Source organism: Diadema antillarum, unplaced genomic scaffold (genome assembly GCF_040938485.1).
Source record: "Diadema antillarum isolate AM-2024a unplaced genomic scaffold, OU_Dant_1.0 seq00000301_RagTag, whole genome shotgun sequence".
In the NCBI taxonomy this organism is placed as follows: domain Eukaryota; kingdom Metazoa; phylum Echinodermata; class Echinoidea; order Diadematoida; family Diadematidae; genus Diadema; species Diadema antillarum.
In genome coordinates, this window is record NW_027271324.1 from 865,671 (window position 1) to 887,522 (window position 21,852).

Below are 21,852 nucleotides of genomic sequence, written 5' to 3' on the forward strand. Positions count from 1 at the left end.
CACTGCTATAAAAGTCAATCTGTAGTAAATGGGAATCTCTGAATGGAAATTGGGAATTGGGAAAGTTCGACTTCAGTTGGAAGCACCAGACGCAAAAGGAGGATGTTGGACTACCAATATCATCGTCACGTGATCATCAGAAGGAAGTCGTACACTTTTAGGGGAATCTTGAATGAGTGACATCACGAGTACTTGGTGGTTACTTCTGCTTCCTTCTTTTTGGGGCCGTTTTTACAGTCACAACTATCTAAAAAAGAAGAGTGAAAATTTTCAATCTTGAAGGAGTGAATAACAGAAAAGAGTGAGTTTCGAGTGAAATTGGAGTGACTTTGGAGTAAAAATGTTCATTTTTCACTACTTTTGGAGTGACCTCAGGGATCACTCCAAAATCTTCGAGTGATCCTGAGGTCTCTCCAAAATTAGTTAAATTAAATTTCTTTTTTTAGAGAGACAACATTACTTGACACTGTCACTGCTCAAAATGATTTGGTAAAGTGTGCGTCATCCGAGATCCGTCACGTGATTGCCGCAGTATCGCTCTGCATATGTTGGGCATTCGCTGCTCATTCGCTTTGTCCGCTCAGCATCCGTTGGATGGACTGTACGCATTCGCTTTCATTCGTTACTTTATCCGCTTGTTACACGGTTAGCATATGCTCATCATTCGTTAGGCGAACGTTCGAAAACCACGTTTTGCTTGCGAATTCGAGCGGATTCGAACGTATCTGGACTTTGCCAAATTTTGCCCATCCGCTAGGCATTCGCTGATTTATACGCTGTAGTGTGACGGGGCCTTTAGGATTTTGGACATGTCCAAATTCAAAATTTGTCTCCGGCGGCGGATCTCTGCGAATCTCTACGAACAGCTAGCGGATACAGCGGACGTCAAACGGGTCACGAACGACGAGCAACGGATGTGAGCGTATCTCCAAACTTTCGAATCCGTTGGGCATTCGTTGGCTCGATCCGCTCTAGTGTGACGGGGGCTTTACGAAAGTGAACTAATGGTCATTTTGATTCCAGTGTTCCAGTCGCTACAAATCTTTGCTTATGTAAATTGTGTGTCGTGAAACAGATGTTTTGTCTTATTCTTTTTTGTTCCAGAGCAGCCTTTATATTCACTTTTTATTTTTCTTTCTCTTCCTTGTATTCTTCTTGACATATAAGTAACTTCAAGAGTGAGATTTCACGCTTCAACTGTTTTCCATTCTCTTATACGATGAAATAAAAATGTTATTTGACTGAAGATGCACGTACATGCGGTTTGTTGGACACCATAATTGAATTACTTGACAAGCCATAAATGAAATCAATCCTAATTGATATTTAATATCGAAACCATAATGTCGTCATAACCCAAACAAATTGCTCGGCCTTTTCCGATGCCATTCACATTCCCTCAGGGGGGAAATTTGATCACCTTTTTGTTAACTACAGGGACAGACAAAGACCACGACATACTTCGTTTTCTTGTATTTTCGAAAGCAGCCTCTTTCAAGGCAATATTAAATTTTTAATATGCATCTAGTTGGTAAACTGTTTAAACGAAACCAAATATTAGACAAAGCTGTCTTAAGCGTTTTTACCTTTTTTCTTTTGATAGCGTGTGGAGACAGTAAAAATTATAAATGGCTGCCATTAGCGCAGTTCAGTAAGCCTTTAACATTTGCGTTTTGTGTTACTGTTTTGCCTTGCATTGCAGATGATTGAATTTGTTGATACAGAACATTAAAAGAGAACGAACCATGGCATTACTAGCAGTAGGAAGGTAATGGAGAACGAGTGGAATCTTTTCCCTGCTTGTGCAAATTCTTATGCGCAGGGTTCTAGGGAATATGACAATAATGTTAAGTTTTGATGTTCCATGCTCCAAACCGCTTTTCCATAGATATTTGATATAGAGACCAAAGAAGAGGTTCATGATTTCAATATCTTTAAGCTGTATTTCGGAGGAAATGCTGAAATCATATACGGAACTTTCTGGTAATACATGTATAATAAGGGATAAATCCTTTCAGAAAATGAGTGTTTAACAAACAGCATACATGTAGCCATCTTGTGCACTTATTATTTGTGTGTGTGTGTGTGTGTGTGCATGATATCGTTCGCCCGCTTAAGTACCTGAATGTGAATTTTTTTTAAAAGTATGTGATTAAATATGAATGCAAGTTTTTCGTTTAAAAGCCTTTTACAGTTAGGTTAGAACTACAACTACAATTCTTTTTTAATTATTTTGCACGACCATAGTCCTGTCTTCTGCATAGTAAATAATCAAAAATCAAGTGTATAACAGCCTCCCAATTAATCTCAGATGTGAAACCCAGTTAAATAGATTTGTGTCAAACATTGATTGTATCATTTTCCAAACTCCGTTTTAATAAGGTAATTTTCTGATTTGTAAATTTCACTTTTTTAATTTATTTTGTTTAGATAAATTTTTTTTTCCCTCGGCTCTGCCCACCCCAATGATACTGTGTTTTGTTTTGTTTTTCGTTTTGTTTTTGTGTATCTATATGATTTCTTTACCCTTATCAGACTTTGTTATTGTATTTTTGTTTTGTGAATATGTTTCTTGTCGTATTTGTGTATGCTATCTTTTGTTCTGTATTATTATTATTTTTTTTAATACCATGTATATTGATATAATTATACGGACTCACTGAAAAACAGCGCTGAGGCTGATAGTGGGTTTTTTTTAAACCGTATTGAAATAAAACAAACAAACAACAAACAAACAAACAAACAAACAAACAAACAATAGTGCTGCCAAAATGTTGACAGGGGCAGCGAACTGCTGCTCGCTCGGTTTGTTGTGATCAATACCCCCATTCCACAGAGACTTTCTCTCATCGTTCACTCATCGGAAGCAAAGTGTATCACTTCCGGCCACCAAACGAAGCGTATCGGATCGTAGTCCGATGAATCCGACTTGTGTCGGTCGACTATCAGGTGAATATCAGACATGTCCGATGAGGCAAGATCGTCCGATGAGGATAACTCGCGACATGTCTGACACTCACCTGATAGTCGACCAACCAAGTCGGATTCATCAGTCTGCGATCCGCTATACTTCGGTGGGTGGCCGGAAGCAACAAACTTCGCTTCCGATAAGTGACCGATGAGAGAGAATCTCTGTGGAATGGGGGTATGAGGAATTGTGCGTATTTAAATAAAAATACTGTCTTTTGTCAAAGCAATTAAACACCTGCTATACAGAGCATAACTATTCTTCTCCGCGGCCCGGGGCATGGGCAGACTCTTGTTTCTTCTCCTTCTCTAGCACCTTTCTACTACCAGATTACGGCATGTGAGATAATGGACCACTTTATTACAAGAATTAATGCTCACTATTTCATGTTAAGATGATATCTTGCCTTTTTTCACATTTACATTTCACAACCAATTATACATGTGGCACGGGGCGCACAGTACAGCTTTTTCCTGAAAGGCCCGCAAAAAAAAAAAGTTAACCGTAATTTTGTGGTTTCCCCAGATGTGCTCGCGCCCCAAAGGCGATGTTTGTCCCTCCCCCCCCCCCGGCAGTTTTTTCTTACTTGCTCAATTTTCATATTTTTCCCTTTTACATCTCTGATGTTAATATAATTATCATATTTTCACATCCTCGTAGTCACAATTCTATTTTTTCAGTTTGATGTGTGTCTTTTTATTTTGATAAGCGATGCACAGGTAGCATTTTACCTACTGTTGAAATGCAGAATAGAATAAGTAATATTGCCACAAGACATTTCCATATTTGGAGCACTAGGGTAGCTTTCTTTTGATAGGGCCTATTATCATTTCTTTGACTTTTTAGAAAATATGTCACTGCGTCGTGCTTGAGTTGCACAGAGAACGTCTTTCGTCATCAAAATTAATGCTTATCATTTTGTTTACCGAAAGTTAGCTTAAAAATGCGTAGCTCATGCACCTTTCACCTTATAATGTCCCTTGCAATTTTAGTGTGATCACTGTCGAATGAACGAGAAACTTAGTTTCTTTCATACCTGCAAGTTAACAATAATTGCTCTTGCTTCAGTGTGAAATAATGATCGTGACTAAGTTGTGTATTTTCATACACTAAGTATAATACATGTACTTGAGTAATGTACCATAATGGATGTGTGTAAAGGATGGACGGAGGAGAGGAGCTTGTTTTCTTTTTCGTACGAATTAGATGTCTCGGCCGGTGTGCTCTGAAACCATAGATGGCGCTATAAACATGATATTCTGAGTCGACTTTACTTGGTATTGTGCAGAAGGTAAATTTTAAGCATACCATGTCCACTTATTAACAACGCAAAGAAGAAGGACGCAGCAACTATGTAACAAACCTACACTTTGAAAATACTTACAAAGGGAGTAATACTTATAAACAGAAAAAAAAATCATGAGATGAAAATTTACTAGCGATTTAAACGTCGGTTGAGTCAGGGTGATAAAGAAAAACTGGCAAAAATTATAAAAGATATAATTATGATCTGTCGTAATTGCTAAATCAATACCAATATCATTTTTCATTATAATTATCATAATCAGCATTTATTTTCCGTCAATATACTATCAGTACTATCTGAAAAAAAGTTCTTAATTTGTTTCACCATCTTCCGCTCGTTTATCATTGAACTATAATGTCGTGCGAGTATAAAGTTGTGTCATGGTATAGAGGAATATTTGAAAAGTACATATTTTTTTCTTTTCTTTCAGACGCAATATCAATTCCGTTCTCGAGAGAAGTCGAACTTCAAGGACTCTTGGAAAATGAGGAAAAAGAGTCGATGGCAGTAAATCAAATGATGCACTTGGGAATATTCGGCATCTTAAAGCAAATACTATACCTTAATAAATGGCAGTGATCAAGGTAACTTGAGTAAAGCTTGATTCACAGGAGACTCATTAGCTATTCTTGTCATCAATCACAATAACATGAATGTGATACGCATCAATTGATAGAATTCGGCGGTACTGGGTAAACAATGAGACAAGCGTAATACAAGCTATCTCTGTTTCTTTACTACCGTTGTTAATAGGCTCTAATAAGCGTGGTTTTATCAAGAAAAAGCGGCAAAACTGATTTTTTTTTTTATTCAGTGTCCTGCTGATATAATCTCGTTCTCCTTGAAGATGAAAACTGTACCCACCATTCTTGTCTATTTACGTATTTCCCAGTAAAAGATGCCGTAGTCACTATATATTAAAATGAATATTACAAGTACGTTCAAAACTCTGATTGATTAAAAAAAATTAACATCTGCAAATACCCACGACAGAACATCAGTTGAGCATATAATAAATTATGTAACTCACTTCAGAGAACACATATGTTTTCCTAACTACAAGTATTTTTTTCTTTAACCAACTACTAACCTTATGATTTTTACTGAGTACCTCTTTTAGATTCATTTCTCCTCTCAATTTCAAATTTAAAGGAAAAATAAACACCTACCTTGAAGGTTTTTTTTTTTAAACTCTACAAGTTACTAAACGAAGCATCTCTTTTGATATCCCTGTCTTTTACTTTCCACATATTTTTTCCACGATCTTTAGATCTATAAATTTTGTCATTTCATGAAAACAACAATTTTCAAGTAATACTTCAATCGAACTGTTATCTGTGACAATATATATATATATCATCGGAGTGTACATGTCTGACCTCAAAATTCAAGAAGAATAAGAAGAAATAATCCATTCTAATTTTGATACGCACATGCATACAAAACATACAGACTGTACACACACAAACACACACACACACACACACACACACACACACACACACACACACACCGGCGCGGCTAGATCCATACACACTGGCATTTACAAATAATTATTAGGTCCTGTACCTGAAACTATTATCACAGACAATTTATTGTTAGACACTTACAATCTTTCTTCTTCTTTTTTTACATCATGTCGAATAAAAATTCCTCTGTTCACTTCCATATTTTTGATAGACTTGTAGCTGATTAAGATGAATACCTTGAAATGATCCGCCCGAATTTTAGAATCACATGCTATTCGTCAATGTTAATGCATAAATACTATATTTCCGTGTAAAGTTAAAGAGCATGTGCAAATTTCGCAAGAAACAAAACTGATATTGCTGTAAAGACGATGTCTTCATCATGGTCCCCTGTGCGCGCTGGTTTATTGATTGTAGTGACAGAAGCTCATCTATCAAACCAAACATACATTTATATATATTCTAAGCATTGTACATTTTTCTAATAAATTCGAGAAAATCGGACAATCGCCCAATAGTTACTGCCACTCAACATCAACAACAGCAAAAATACCTCCAGCAATTTTGTTTTGAATCGTTTATGATATCTAGTGGCCTATTATCTATTCTTTATTATGATGTAACATGACTACATTTACAACAATTTCGAAACAAGCAATGTTTTACGCTGTGTTTTGGAATGATTTATTTGTTCGTAACGCTCGTTGTCATTCAGGTTATTGGTCATCTGATCATGAGTCAACTTAGAAGGAAAATGACACATGTGTACATATATACATATGATAATAAATATACTAATAATTAATTTTTGCCTCTCTTTTGAATTATGTGCATGAACACTCTTCTTCCCCCCTCTCAGTATCGCACACACACACACACACACACACACACACACACACACACACATACACACGCATTCTCAATACACAAATACTTTTCTTTTGTAATTCATCTTTCTTGAACCTGTTCCACATTCACCCGTGTATGGAAAAAAATGTGTACTTTTGTCTGCCTGTCTGTCTGTCTGTCTCTCTCTCTCTCTCTCTCTTTCTTTCTTTCTTTTCTCTCACAACCAACCAAACAGCTACTTTGTTAGCAACGACACACAGCTCACATGCCCGCATGCACAAACGCAAACACAACGTGTCTGAATGACTCGAGGGCCACATAAATGTACTTAGGTCTTTTTTTACCATTAAATATTTATTATCAAAATATCTAACAACAGATATTCTTTTTTCTTTTGGACGTGTAGATGCACGATACAGTTAAAGTCCAGCCAATGATAACATTCCAAATCGATAAACAACACCCAAACACAAAAAGAAGATGAATCATGTCGAGATGATGACAAAAACAACGCTGAAAGTGGAATGAGCGAAGAATGATGCATTATTGGTTATTATAAGAACATACCGTTGGTTAAGATCAGCATATTTTTCAAATGCATAATATGTATCTAAAAAGATCAGGCCAATGCAGAATAGATAAAGTTTGAAACGTAACAGATTGAAAGAACAGATGAGATCACCATGGAGGGTTCCTTTATTATTTTGTCAATACTACTACATCAATGATGTTTTTGTATTCATGCTTGTTATCTTCTCCAGTATATTGCCATTTTTTTCAATCACTATAACCTTTAGCCAGGGCTCGACAGTATATATTTTTTCTCCTCTGGTAGCATTATCACCCCAATACAACGACCAGACATTTTCTACGAAAACTACGTCCCACATTCCATAATACTGTCATGCTTTCAACTCTTCATGCGTTCAAGATCCTCTCGCCAAGCTTTTGAGATGCACAATAGTTAATGAAAATGCGGTAAATTCTTGAGGCTAAAGTACACTCTCTTGCAATACTGATATGACGTGTATAAACATCCACCGCAGAGAATAGGTGTTTTTTCACCATGATCTAAAACATTCTATTATGGAGAAGCGTGTATTTTTGCGGAGATCCCCATCAACTAAATTATGACAAACTTTTTACTGCAGTTTGCAGCATTTTTCTTTGATAAACTTTCTTTTATTGTCCATTTCCTATAAAGTTTGAAAACTATTCGCACTTAACTTTCACCCGATCTCATTTGTCATGCCAATTTTGACACACACATTACAATTTCATGCAATGGTATACTTTTAAAAGACAAAACTTTAATGATATCTTTCTGAAATGAAAAGGGTAAGAGTCGATCATATGATTATAATCATAATTATCATCATCACTTCAAACTCAATCGCTCACGATGGTGGTGTCCTGCATTCAATTATCTCTGTTATTTACTGAAAAATACTATATATCTTATTGCATGTTTCTGTATAATGTATGTACATGTATACTGCTCAGTACAATTGCTTATGTTTGTCTATTTGTGTAATGTCATATTATCATTTTATATCACTGCACTTGTTATTCTTTGTCTTTGTGCTTTTGAAATGTGTATTCAATTTGTATATGACCGAATTCGGAAATAAATCAAATCAAATCAAATCAAAATATTGCTAAAGATGTACTTTTGGATTCCTGACAATTCTGGATGTGATATAAATTTCTACTGTAAAATATTAGACCTGATTAAGTTCATGTAACCTTTAAGATTGAGGCTAAAACAGTTTGTCTTTGTAACATCTGACAAGTTTATGTATGTCAGTGTATTGACAGTCTGACATTCAATATAATTTGTATATTTTGTTTACTTTTCTCTGTTCCTCAAAATCACATTTTCACATTACCAAGGGGGATAAAAGAGAAAGTGTTACGAAATACAACGGATACCCGCGGAGATAAAACCAGTCTTAAGATAGAACTCTTGTTGCCTTCAGTTCAGTACCAGATGCCCCAAAGCCGGATCATTTATTGTGCTTATTGTTGAAGTGAGTTTGTATCAATTGAATTACACATCCACTGCCTGTGCTCTGAGAACTAACCATAACGTTTACATGAAATAGTTCCCTTTATCTCAGACGATTTTGAAAGTTCTGCGTTCTTTAAGGTCGATCATACGCAAATATACCCATGACCAAAGGATCCTATCCCATACCTATAGTGACCTAAATACAAGATACGAAACCAAGCTTTGGGGCAATTGCAAATCTTTCAAAGCATTTGGGAGGTTCTGTTTTCCGAGTACTTTTCTTATGACTCGTCTGCACGCATTGCGCAGTGAGATCGGGTTAGCCGCTACGATGGCAACATCCTCCAAATCGGGTCTCACGTATTCTACGGGTACGTCACCCTTGGGTGTCCGAAGCCTCGTATCAACCGACGCCTCGAGGAGCAAACTACGTGTGCGCTGCAAATTGACAAGGAGTGAAAAGCTCGAAAGCACACTGAAAGGATCTAAGGGTCGAATGCTGATTGTGATGCGCGCACCGTAGTCTAGGAGCGTGAGAATCTGTTGAAAGCATTTATCGTCAATTTCCTTCAGCCTATTAGCTATATCGACGTCCCCTCTCGTGGGGTTGTCGCCGTCTTCGTCGATGGCTTTCTGCCAGTGCACGAGCACACATTTCACTGGAGTGTCCATGAGAGTTGTTGTCGAGTTCACGAACGCGCCGTTGTTAAGCAGTAGCTTGAGCATTGCTGGATCAGCGCCAGACGAGCATGCGCGATGCAGTGGATGGTATCGGAGCGAGTTGCGTGAAGTCACGATGGCGCCGTTTGCGATCAACATCGTTGCAATCTCAAGGTTTCCTCGAGATGCAGCGTGATGTAGCGGCGAGTTTAGGAGACCATCTTTACAGTTGGCGTCGGCACCATAGAGTAGCAGCAATTCCACAATGGCTTTTGCATTGCTGTACACCGCCATCTGTAATGCAGTTTGTCCGTGGAGGTGAGAGTGTTCGACCTGTGTGGCAACATCCGGATCGGCACCATTCTTCAGCAAAATGTAGGCAAAGAGAGTATTCTTTGCCCGAGTAGCATGATGGAGAGGCACCAGGCCGGCGGTGTCTCGCACGTTCGGATCAGCGCCGTAGCGAAGTAACAACTCCAGACAATCTGCATGTATACCCGGCAACGCGTGAATCTCGTATCCGATGCTCTTATGAAATGCGTTGGGCTCAGCGCCGTGCTGCAGGAGAACGGCCGCGCACTCGCAATAACCCTTCTGAAGCGCCAGATGCAGCGGTGCGCAGTCTGAGGAATCCTTAGCGTCGACCTGCGCGCCCATGCCTATCAGCTCATTGGCCAATGCTGCGCGATTGTAGCGCGCTGCGACGTGGAGCGGCGTAAATCCGCATTGATCTCGAGCGTCGACGTCACAACCTTTTTCTTGGAAAAGTTTGACACAGTCGCCTCGATCCTTGAAGACTGCGTGATGGAGTGCACGTAAGCTTAGCTCCCCGACAGGTTCGTTAATGTCGATGCGGGATAGCTCAAAAAGCTGTTTGATTTCTTCGATAGTCGAGCCGTCAGTGATAGCGTTGATGACATCTTGAATCGGCATCTTAGGAGACCAAAAGTAAAATGAAACTGCATGATGATAGAGTTAAGCAGCGAAAATATGAACAAAAATCAAGTGTTCTGAATACAAGCTGCAGGCGAAAGGATTTCATGCTATATATATAACCAGAAGTGAAATATAATCTCTTTTTAAATTACTTCTACATATTACATATTATCATATACTTATATAATTACACTATACTTAATACTCTATTTGAATCTACGTTTCTATACATCAGACAATCTAGAGACAATTTCTATCATGTCGTGATATGTTTCTGTATGAAATGTTTTTTTAAACTTTAACTTTATAGTCATATCAGTTCAAATCAAAGAATGATGCTGTTGACATAATTATGATATGTACAATGTTGTAGACGATGCATGACAGAGTATACAGATTCCGCAAGGATTACGATAGTATACAAATGGAGACAGACACATAATTATGATTATATAATCATATGAATGTGTATATAACATATTTGAGTTTAAAGTCTTCCTTTGTGTAACATTTTGTGTAATGTTTATATACAATTATACATAAATATATATAATGAAGAAACAAACTGGTAATGCATTTTTGGCCAATAAAGCATGAGTTTATTCGACTCAAATTCTCGTTGTCCTACGTCTTCTTCAGGAGTATGTATACACACACACACACACACACATATATATATATATATATTGTGTGTATTTGTCATATATAACACATATTGTAATATATTACAATATTACAATATTGTAATATATTGTAATATATATATACCACAAACATGATATATATATATATATATATATATATATATATATGTATATATATATATCACAAACAGGACTTTAAACTCTCGTTTCCAACGCAGATAAACGCATACAATCACGTGCAAAGGGCGGACGTGACAGAGAGTACCAAAATGGAAAGAATGCGAGTAATTAAAACAGAAACCAGAGGACTAGAACGCAGACAGGGAAAGAAACAGACAGACAGACAAACAGACAGAGAGACGGATAGAGATAGAGAGACGTACAGACAGAGAGGGAGAGAAATACATGGTAATTGTTGGGAAGGTGAGGAGCAGTTTGAAAACTGAACTGGAGAGGCTTGAAAGAACCTCCATCATTAGCTGTTTTAGTTATTTATGTGCATTTTACCTTGTTTTATTTTCTGATGTCTATCATATCTCAACATGCACTATTATCTTTTTAAATATATTGACGTGTACTTGTCGGGCAGAGGCTTTCACTACAGGATAGTGTAGAATTGTACAGGCTGTCGTGTTAGTGTAAGCGATCGTGGCTTTAAATTCCTGTGCAAGTTTCATACACGGCAGTCGAGTAGAAGGAAAAAGACGGAAAATTGTTGGTGTATACTTTACATCTTTACTTGCATAAAGTTCATCCTACTATCAAAGCCTTTACATTAACCTTCAACTCTATTTTTTGATCTCTATCTTTATTGTCCTTTATTTACTTATCTATTTTTTATTGCTCCTACTGTTGTTTAAAGGGGATGGCTAGTAACTGATCAGTGGGAATCAGTGGGAATGCTGGAGAATGATTGTTCCAATCCTTGTGGGATTCATTTAAGAGTGCATTATATATCTATTGTTGTGTGAAAAGTGTTTGCTGCAAAATGGTCTCATATTCAAGTAATGTGCAGTTTAATGTTTCCAGGTTAGCGTGCCTGGTCAGTGACGGGGCATTAATCTGCACATTACTTGAATATGAGACCATTCTGCAGCAAATAATTTTCACACAACAGTAGATATATAATGTAATCTTAAATGAATCCCACAAGGATTGGAACAATCATCCCTCAGCATTTCCACTGATTCCCACTGATCGGTTACTAGCCATCCCCTTTAAAGACCCCAGTAGCATGGGGGAATCGATCTCCATTCACTGTCCACCGGGGTACATTCGAAAACCACGAATAGTGCCCGTCAGCGAATATGTGCGGGCGTATACGCGCTTCGGTATAATAACGTTCGACTCTTAACCGGAGGGCCAAACCCCAAAAAGTCGCTTACTTAACGAGTGAGTTGCACTCTCTCTACAAACTAAGTGGACCATGCTTATTTTCAAGTTTTTATTGTAACAAACAACATTCCACTGGTCTACCTCAAAAAATTTGTTGCGAAAGCCTCCAAATCCAAGATGGCGTCCAAGATGGCCGCCATATTTACCGAATTTGTTATTTGAAAGATACAATTTGATTGAAAGATCAGATTTCAACAAATGTGATGTCATATGAAAGAGAATAAAATTTTCTACAAGTTGATACCATTTTTGTGGGTTATTGTGATAAGTGGATTGAGATTTTAAGGAAAAAACACTCATTTTTTGATATTTTTCTGAAAAAAGGAAAATCATGAAAATGCTTGATTCAGCATAAATCACAGAAAGACTGAAGGATTATCTTGAAACGTTTCAAGAATTTTGTTTGACATACAATTAATATTCGGAGAAAATTAGGGGTCAGTACCTTGTTTGGTTCAGGAGTTATAATTTCTCAAACTTGAAAACTCACTATGTAAAAATGGCCACTTTAGTTGTGACAATACCTTGTTGGTCGTAAAAAGAGCCTGCGCGCGCCAAGACTACTACATGCACCACTGACACTGGCGCTTGTAGCAGTGCCAGTGGTGCGTGTAGTAGTCTTGGCAAACGCAGACATTTTCTTTGACAAACAAGGGTTTGTGCCTGCAAACTAACTTTTCATACCAAGTGGTAGCTCAGGTGACGCTGATTGCTATCATTTCAAAGTAGATTGTTCTGAAGCAGATGAGATGAAGCAAAAATATCTTTCAAATAGAGGTAGAAGCTTGAGACAACCTTGCTATAGAAAGTTTCAAACAAAATCTGGATCAATCACTCAAAAAATTCAAGATTGCAGGCCATCAAAGCTGACATAGTGTATTGCGCCAAAGTAAATGTATCATTTCGATTTTGATACAATTTTGTCTGTTTTGCTGTCTATTTATGTGGTTTTTATATATTCTGAACATTTTAATGCTATTCCAAACCATCTTAGGTTTTTACGGAGACATTTTTTTCAGAATGCACCATGAATATTTCTCTAAAAAGTTAAAAAAATTAAATTAAAAATGTTTATGAAAACCATGCAGAAATTAACATCTTTCCCATATAATCAATATTTGGAGAAAATTAGAGGTCAGTATTGTATTTGGTTCAGGAGTTATAATGTCTCAAACTTGAAATCCCATTTTACATAATATGCATTTACACGCATCTGTTCCCAAAGACGTCACAGAGGGTCAAATCCAAGATCGTGCTTACTTTTCGAATTCCACTCTCTCTATAAACAAGACCATACATAATATTAAGCATACTAAGCAATGTTCCGTAAGTACACCTCAATAGATTTGTTGCAAAAACCTCCAAAGTGCAGATGCGGTCCAATAGGGCCGCCATTTTTATTGAAGTTAACATTTCAAACATAAAATTTGATAGAGACATTGGATTGCAACACATTTGATGTCATATGAAGGAGAGTAAAACTTCCTAAAAGTTGATGCCACTTTAGCTGTGTATTGTGATAAATTGGGGGGGGGGGATCCATATCTTTATATTGTTTTGAAAAAAGGAAGAAATGTGAAAATACATGATTTAGTATTTATCAAAGAAGAACTGAAGAATTATTTTGAAACCTGCGATTGAGATTGAGATTTACTGAGATTGAGACATAATTCATATTTCTGGAATTACAGGCAATATCATACACTATTGACAAGTTAACGTCTAAAACTTGAAAAAATTACATTTATACATTATAAATTTTGCATACAATGTGTTTACATGGTCACATGTAATACTGTAACGGTCTAGTGACTTGCAAGTACCTGCAAACTAACTTTTCATGCCAAGTGGTAGGTGACGCTGATCGCTATTACTGTAGCATTTCATCATAGTAGATTGTTCTGAGGCAGATAAAATTGAACAGAAAATATTTTCCAAAAAGAGATAGGAGCTTGAAATTTGGCACAAATTTTGCCAATGTGTAATATTTAGCGATAAAAATAGTATCCACACAAAATTCAAGATGGCGGTAATTAATCGAGGTTGTCGTTCAAGGCATTGTTTACCATTAGTGCACATAAAACAAAAGCCCAGCTTTACTTAATTCCTCAAACTAGTTCTAAACTGTGAGTTAGGGATAGAACAACTAATGTACAAACTGAAATCAGTATAATTAATGCTAAATATTGTTAGATATACTAAATAGATCTGATAAGAATGTTTTTTTATATACTAAATTGTCAACAGTTATGGCTATGGTTTCTTGAAAAGCAATGGTGATATCTCCGTATGTTTTAGGCTTTATTATAATTTTTTTACATGGTAGAATGTTTTGTAATACAATAACCTGCACATATAAATGTGATATCTCTCCCAATAGTAGAATACCTTTAGTGTGTTGCGTCAAAGTTAAATCTCAACTTATAACTTATAATTTGATATATTTTTTTAATCTTCTTATATTGCTGTCTATTACATGTTCCTATACATCCGAACGATATTGTGCTAGTGTAAACCATATTGGGGGTCTTTTTTTTTTTCTTTGTTTTTTTTTTTTTTGGGGGGGGGGGGGGGGGTGGAGCTCATTCCACTGTTAGGGCATAAGGCCCAATCTTTGATAAAAAAAGAAATGCTTCTGTATCAAAGATATGCTATTTTACTTGTATGTTACTCTGCTGTTGTAGAAACGCCTGAATGATGATGGTATATGTGTAATAATGTCTGATCCGTAGATGTCCTTGAAAGCCCTTCTGATCCGAACCCCCCCCCCCAAAAAAAAAAAAAAAAAAAAAAATCCGACATGGCGGCAATTTCTCAACTTTGTTGTGCGAAATGTGTTGTGCGAAATTACTTTTCAGTATATTGTTCGAATAAAATTGTCCAAATTGATTATTCGTGCTGGATATTCACATTTACAAATAAGCATGCTGAAACTGTATTTTCTGTTACCAGATTTTTCTTACATTGTTTTTAAGCTGATTTCATGTGGGTTATAGTGTCACAATTGATCTGAGCTTATGCCATGCTTTCCCATATTAGATATCAGGATCACTCGAGAGTGAAAATGTTCATTTTCATTCATTTTAGAGTGACCTCGGGAATCACTCGAAGAGTGACAAGTGATCCCTAAGGCAGGGCTCGACACTAACGGTGGTCCGGTGGCCCGGGGCCACCAAAAACGCACGTCGGGCCAGCAAAATGTCAGAAATGAAGAACATAGGTGGCCTGATCGGGCCACCAAAAAAGATCGGATATTTGCCTTTGGGCCACCAAAAATAAAAGTTAGTGTGGAGCCCTGCCTATTAAGGTCACTCTAAAATGAGTGAATGAACATTTTCACTCAAAAGTCACTCCAATTTCACTCTAAATTCACCGTTTTCTTGTTATTCACTCCTCACATCAAAAGCAAAAACTTCCACTCGATTTGGGTTTTTTTTTTTTCTTTTTCGGAGAGTAGAATATCACTGGTTCTAAAAATGTGTCCATAAAAACCTACGACGGTTTAAGATAGCACAACAGACAAAATTGTATCAAAAACGAAATAATACATTTACTTTGGCGCAATTTTATACACTATGTCAGCTTTGATGGCCTGCAATCTTGAATTTTTTGAGTGATTGATCCAGATTTTGTTTTAAACTTTCTATAGCAAGGTTGTTTCAAGCTTCTACCTCTATTTGAAAGATAATTTTGCTTCATCTCATCTGCTTCAGAACAATCTACTTTGAAATAATAGCAATCAGCGTCACCTGAGCTACCACTTGGTATGAAAAGTTAGTTTGCAGGCACAAACCCTTGTTTGTCAAAGAAAATGTCTGCGTTTGCCAAGACTACTACACGCACCACTGGCACTGCTACAAGCGCCAGTGTCAGTGGTGCGTGTAGTAGTCTTGGCGCGCGCAGGCTCTTTTTACGACCAACAAGGTATTGTCACAACTAAAGTGGCCATTTTTACATAATGAGTTTTCAAGTTTGAGACATTATAACTCCTGAACCAAAAATGGTACTGACCCCTAATTTTCTCCGAATATTAATTATATGTCAAACAAAATTCTTGAAACGTTTCAAGATAATCCTTCAGTTTTTCTGTGATTTATGCTGAATCAAGCATTTTCATGATTTTCCTTTTTTCAGAAAAATATCAAAAAATGAATGTTTTTTCCTTAAAATCTCAATCCACTTATCACAATAACCCACAAATATGGTATCAACTTGTAGAAAATTTTATTCTCTTTCATATGACATCACATTTGTTGAAATCTGATCTTTCAATCAAATTGTATCTTTCAAATAACAAATTCGGTAAATATGGCGGCCATCTTGGACGCCATCTTGGATTTGGAGGCTTTCGCAACAAATTTTTTGAGGTAGACCAGTGGAATGTTGTTTGTTACAATAAAAACTTGAAAATAAGCATGGTCTACTTAGTTTGTAGAGAGAGTGCAACTCGACCTCTGTTTTTAGCTTTTGGCCCCCCGGTTATAGTCAGATTCTTCAGCTGTGTGTCAACTTACAAAGAGAACAGTGATAAAGGTTATATAAATATAAAAGCTGCACACGATTCGTTGAGGGGATTTTCGAATATATCAGAGCCGGGGCAGCCTTCCCATTCCATGGTATCTCCACGCTACCAGGCCTTTGATATGATAATCAATGTACTGGGCTCTGATATAGCCTACATGGCGGTGTGAACTCGGACATACGTCCTATCACTGCCTATAAGATGTTCGTGATATTAAAGGACAAGTTCACCTTCATAGACATGTGGGTTTTGTGAATGCAGCAATATTAGCAGAACACATCAGTGGGAGTTTGAGGAAAATCGGACAATCCGTTCAAAAGTTATGAATTTTTGAAGTTTCTGCTCAGTCACCACTGGATGAAGACTACTATAGCTTGTGATGTCACACGTGTACAGCGACAAAAAGAAAGTATATAGAAAATTCAACATATTTTCACTTGCTCGCGTAACAAAAGAACACTTGACTTCTCTCTTTCAGAAGGCAAGGGGAATAATATTACCCGTAACATACGTCAGTAACAAGTCGAAGAAATGTGCACTTTAATCAAAATGTAAAGTTTTGTGAAATTCTCTTTTTATTTTACTTATATTGTTGTACGCATGTGACATCATACACTGTGATAGTCTTCTCATCAAGCAGTGACTGCGCAGATATTAAAAAATTCATAACTTTAGAACGGATTGTCCGATTTCCCCCAAACTTTCACTGATGTGTCCTACTGATATTGTTGCCTTCACTCAATCCACATGTACATGAAGATGGACTTGTCCTTGAACTTCTGCACCATAATCATTACAAATACACATGCTATAACAAAGATATTCTGCTACCAAATCATGTAGTATTGGAATTACAAAGGCAAAACGAACGGCTTACAGAGTATTAGAAGTATTAGTCACATGTCATGATAACAAGTTTGATAACCATAACAAACCTGAAATTTTTTCCAGTCTTTTTTTCCCATTACTTATTTCCACTTGAGTAATACTCCAAATCGACCCATAAATCCGCAGAATGAACAGCAAAGTTTTTGTGCTATGGCTAGACCTTATCGACAGTACAAGCTAGCTCTATCCTGGTACCCTCCTTTTAGTATTGTAGGTTGTGTAAAGTATCATAGGACGGGTGACGAATCAAGTTGTTATCATACACCAGTCAATGGCAGGTGACTATACTCTATTGATAACCAAAATCACCAAGCATCTTAATGTTTTCAGAAACCATCACCCTCAAAAACCATAAATCTATATTAGTTCAGAATCTGCAGGCAATCACACAATTTACCTTCTGTAGCTGTGCACGAGGTGTTGAAACAAGAAACACACACAAGCTAGCTGCGTCACAGTGCTATTGGTGTATACATACGTTTTGCCACAGGGATGCCCTGGTGGAGGAGACTGCATCGTATAACATGTTTGTTCGTCAGCCCTCCGACGATGCGCATTGTATCTCCTTTTGAGGTAAAGCTCGCCGAGAAGGAGAGGTTAGTGCGTTACAAACGAGGATGAAGAGGTAAGCATGTTCATCGATATCGGCGGATCATTGCCCCGTTCTCACCACGCGGCTTCCTAGAGCTGCTTTACTGGCTTGGATGCTTGAACCGAAATTGTAGAATGGGCAGGCGAAGTGTTGTTTCATTTATTTATTTATCTATTTATTTTTTAATTATTTATCTATTTATTTATTTATGTATTTATCTATTTATTTATTTACTCATTCATTCATTTATTCATTTATTTTTATATATTTGTTTTATTTATTTATCTATTAGTCTTATTTTCACAGGATGGCTCCATCAGTGAGTAGCTGTTGTTCGTGGAGGTTCTGCATATATGGACAATACACACAAAAACATGTATTCATAACCATCAAAACAGCATAGTTCATAAAGTATACGAATGTTTCTAAAGTCCTTCTCTGTCCCCTACCCGGATTCCTGGCATTATAAAAGTAAACGTTGATCAACTCGTGAAATAACCAAGCCCAAGTTCACTGTAAGATGAAAAAGGGAGGGGCTAACAAAAATAGTTAAAAATAATCCTTATAGCCGGAATTGCCTCATTTGTTTGAAAAAAAAAACCCTATAAGTATAATCATTATGCTTTAGTGAATCTTTTTTTGCACTTTAATACTGCTTGTATGATCTATTCTGTTTTAGTCCCTATGGATTCAAAGAATATTCCATAATACTTTGCTATCTGACATAGCCGATGGAAAGAATACATAATACCAGCATTTCTTTGAAGTTGCAGCCTGTCCTATTTTTGCTCTGAAATTTCTTAATTCTCAGTTGTTAACAAAACAATTCCAAACATAACAACCCTGCAGGATAGAGGGCGGAAACTATTTATCTTCTTCCTTCTCTATGTTGCTGGGCCCAAAGACTAATGCACCATCAGTATTTGATAGCATTTCAAAATTCTCGGTAGAAGCGATTAGTGACATGAGTGAAGTATGTAAATTTATCATGTAAAACATGATATGAGAGTTCTTAAAGCAACTTCTTTTAGTGAACGCTAAGCCAATTAAGTGGACGCGATGCTGTAATTGGTCCATTTAATACAGAGAGACAGAGAGTGAGAGAAAGATGAAAAGAGAGACAGAGGTGGAGATGGAGAGACAAAGAGAAGGGAGAGGAAAGAGAGACAGGCAGCTGAAGGTTAGATGCAGACAAAGGTCACAATGTAACATGGGAATATTAGGGAAGCAGCGAAAGGAATAGGGAGAGCGTACGTGACGTCGCTGAAGGGTCGAATTTTGATGTGCTTTATCTGTGTATTACCAATGGCAACAAGATGTACCACTGATGGTATGGTACCACAACCTCATTCATCACCTACGGTTAATGGAATTGTCTTGCGTATTGCTAAGCTTTCACGCGATTGGGAATTACATATTCCGTGAACAAGCCTTCAGGCGACAATTCGAGGTTAAGCCATTGTCAAAGTAAGCAATTAGCTACCGTAACCTTTCAAAAAGACAAATCCGAGTGGAATATAAGGAAGATCAATATGTCAAAATTCCAGTCTCTGTTGAATTGAAATGAATATACCGGTGACGTGTCAATTTCTTTAAGTGCCGTTTGGGGCTTTGGTGAGAAGAAAGGTTAATTCCCTTCGGACAATTTCTACGAAGGTGATTTCCCCCCTTTTTTACATCCTCGTTTATCCGAGGTTCTTATCTCCTAAATACAGCTAATAGAGAAACTCTTCCCCATGCTAAAGTTACTCGTATTTTCTAGAACAACTTGAAACAAGCAGATTTGTCTTCGCATTGTGCAAATTAGGTGTTTCAGATGTCATTAGCTCGCTATGCCCTATCAACTCACAAACAGATCTTCATCAAATTGAACGCTCTTCTGATGAACTGACATTTAGAAACAATGTTATGTGACTCGAATCTGATTATTTGTGACTTGATGTGATATGTCTTTGTTTTGTTTTATCCGCTTATTTGTATGATTTTTTGTTATTGTCAGAACTGTACCCTTGCCAGTGGATAGTGTTCGGTAATTGCCTGAGATGTGCTGCGGACACACGCCTGCTTCCTCTCAATCAGTCCCTTCTTTTCTCTAAAAGTGCCCTTCCTGATGTTTCTTGCTCTTTTGTCCTGTTGTCTTTGTTTCCTCGATCATGTGTGTGTGTGTGTGTGTGTGTGTTTGTGTGTGTTTGTGTGCGTGCGCGTGTGTGCGTGTGTGTGAGTGTGTGCTTCTGTGTGTGCCCAATATATTATACCTTATTTCTTCTGTACTTCCAACCATAGTTGAGTAGCTCACATCTCTTTATACGAGCTTGCCTTTAGCGTGAGCCTCTTCCCACAACAAAACAACAAACAAACAAACAAATCAAAACAAAAATAGAATAAAATAGGTCAAAACACAATGATTTTGTTCTAATAGTTTAAACTATTATGTATGGGTTATGCATTTGCCTGTATTCCTTGTCCACTTTCACGTGAATGTATGTTCATAATCTATATTTTATTTTTTTGTTACATTGACTTTGTAAATAATTGCATTTAAAAGAATTCATGTGACATAAGGTTTGAATTGATAGTTGAAAAGTGAAAGTTCAATGACAACCTTTGAAAGAGGGATTAGCGTTGATCTACATGAAAGACAAAAAGAAAAAGTCTTTCATTTACACAAATTTTCACATCCAAAGCAGAGGGGGTGTAATTCAGAGGCGAAAATGTAACATCATGTACAGTGAATGTTGGGATTAACATAACTATGACCCATTTAGATGTTTAACATTTACTCTACATCACGTTTACGTCGGCCGTACACAAATAGAGCAAACTCGGAGGAACAGAATTCGAGATGTGTCATCACAGTGGTACTGAAAATTAGATTAGTTATCCCAATTATCAGTTTCTCCATTTCCCCCGACAAATCAGTGATGCCAATCGCAACCACAAACTCACACTCATGAACTCACAAGTCTCCATGAAACTGTACACGGGTCTTCACTAAATGTCTTCCTTTTTTTTGGGGGGGGGGGAGCATTGATTAAAAGACTGTATACAGTTTATTCTGGAAACGATTTTATCATAATTACTGTTCACATTTTCTTTATTTAACAATGCTTAAAATTCATTGGTTGTTTTCTATTCCTAACTCACATTTTGAAGTATTCAAGCTGGGTTTTTGTTTCATCTGCGAATGGTAAATAATGCCTTTAATACCAGTGAGAATAACAGGTATTCATTGCATCACACTATGCATGCTAGCCATGCAACAATGAGCTTTAGGAAGGAGAAACTGAAGTTAAATTATTACCATAAACAACATGATTCCAGTGATATTTCTGTCCACAGACTAATGGGATAGTCGTGAGGTGACATCACCTGGGTGACATCATATCTGAGCCATACTTATTATAGCACAGTGCCCTCCCAGTTTGTTTGCCTTTGGTTGGATTGATGTGCCCCAAATTCCAGTATTAATTTTTAGAGTTACATTAATTGTATTAATTGCATGTGTGTTTGAATGTGATGATTGTTATACTTATGGTTATGAAATTATTCCTCCTATGCCAATGTATATTTTTGTATAATGAGATGTACATCTGTGCTATTCGACCTTTGGTC

At 37.0% G+C, this 21,852-nt stretch overlaps 1 protein-coding gene across 1 annotated transcript; it reads right to left on the reverse strand.

Annotated features, from left to right (window-relative positions):
• Nucleotides 1-8,789: 8,789 nt before the first annotated feature.
• On the reverse strand, nucleotides 8,790-18,146 carry LOC139730322 (ankyrin repeat and SOCS box protein 15-like). Its single transcript, XM_071641193.1, has 2 exons — nucleotides 18,046-18,146; nucleotides 8,790-10,196 (listed from the first exon to the last, which is right to left on the reverse strand). Exon 2 carries the CDS (start codon nucleotides 10,194-10,196, stop codon nucleotides 8,790-8,792), a length of 1,407 nt encoding a protein of 468 aa, XP_071497294.1. The 5' UTR covers nucleotides 18,046-18,146.
• Nucleotides 18,147-21,852: the final 3,706 nt, after the last annotated feature.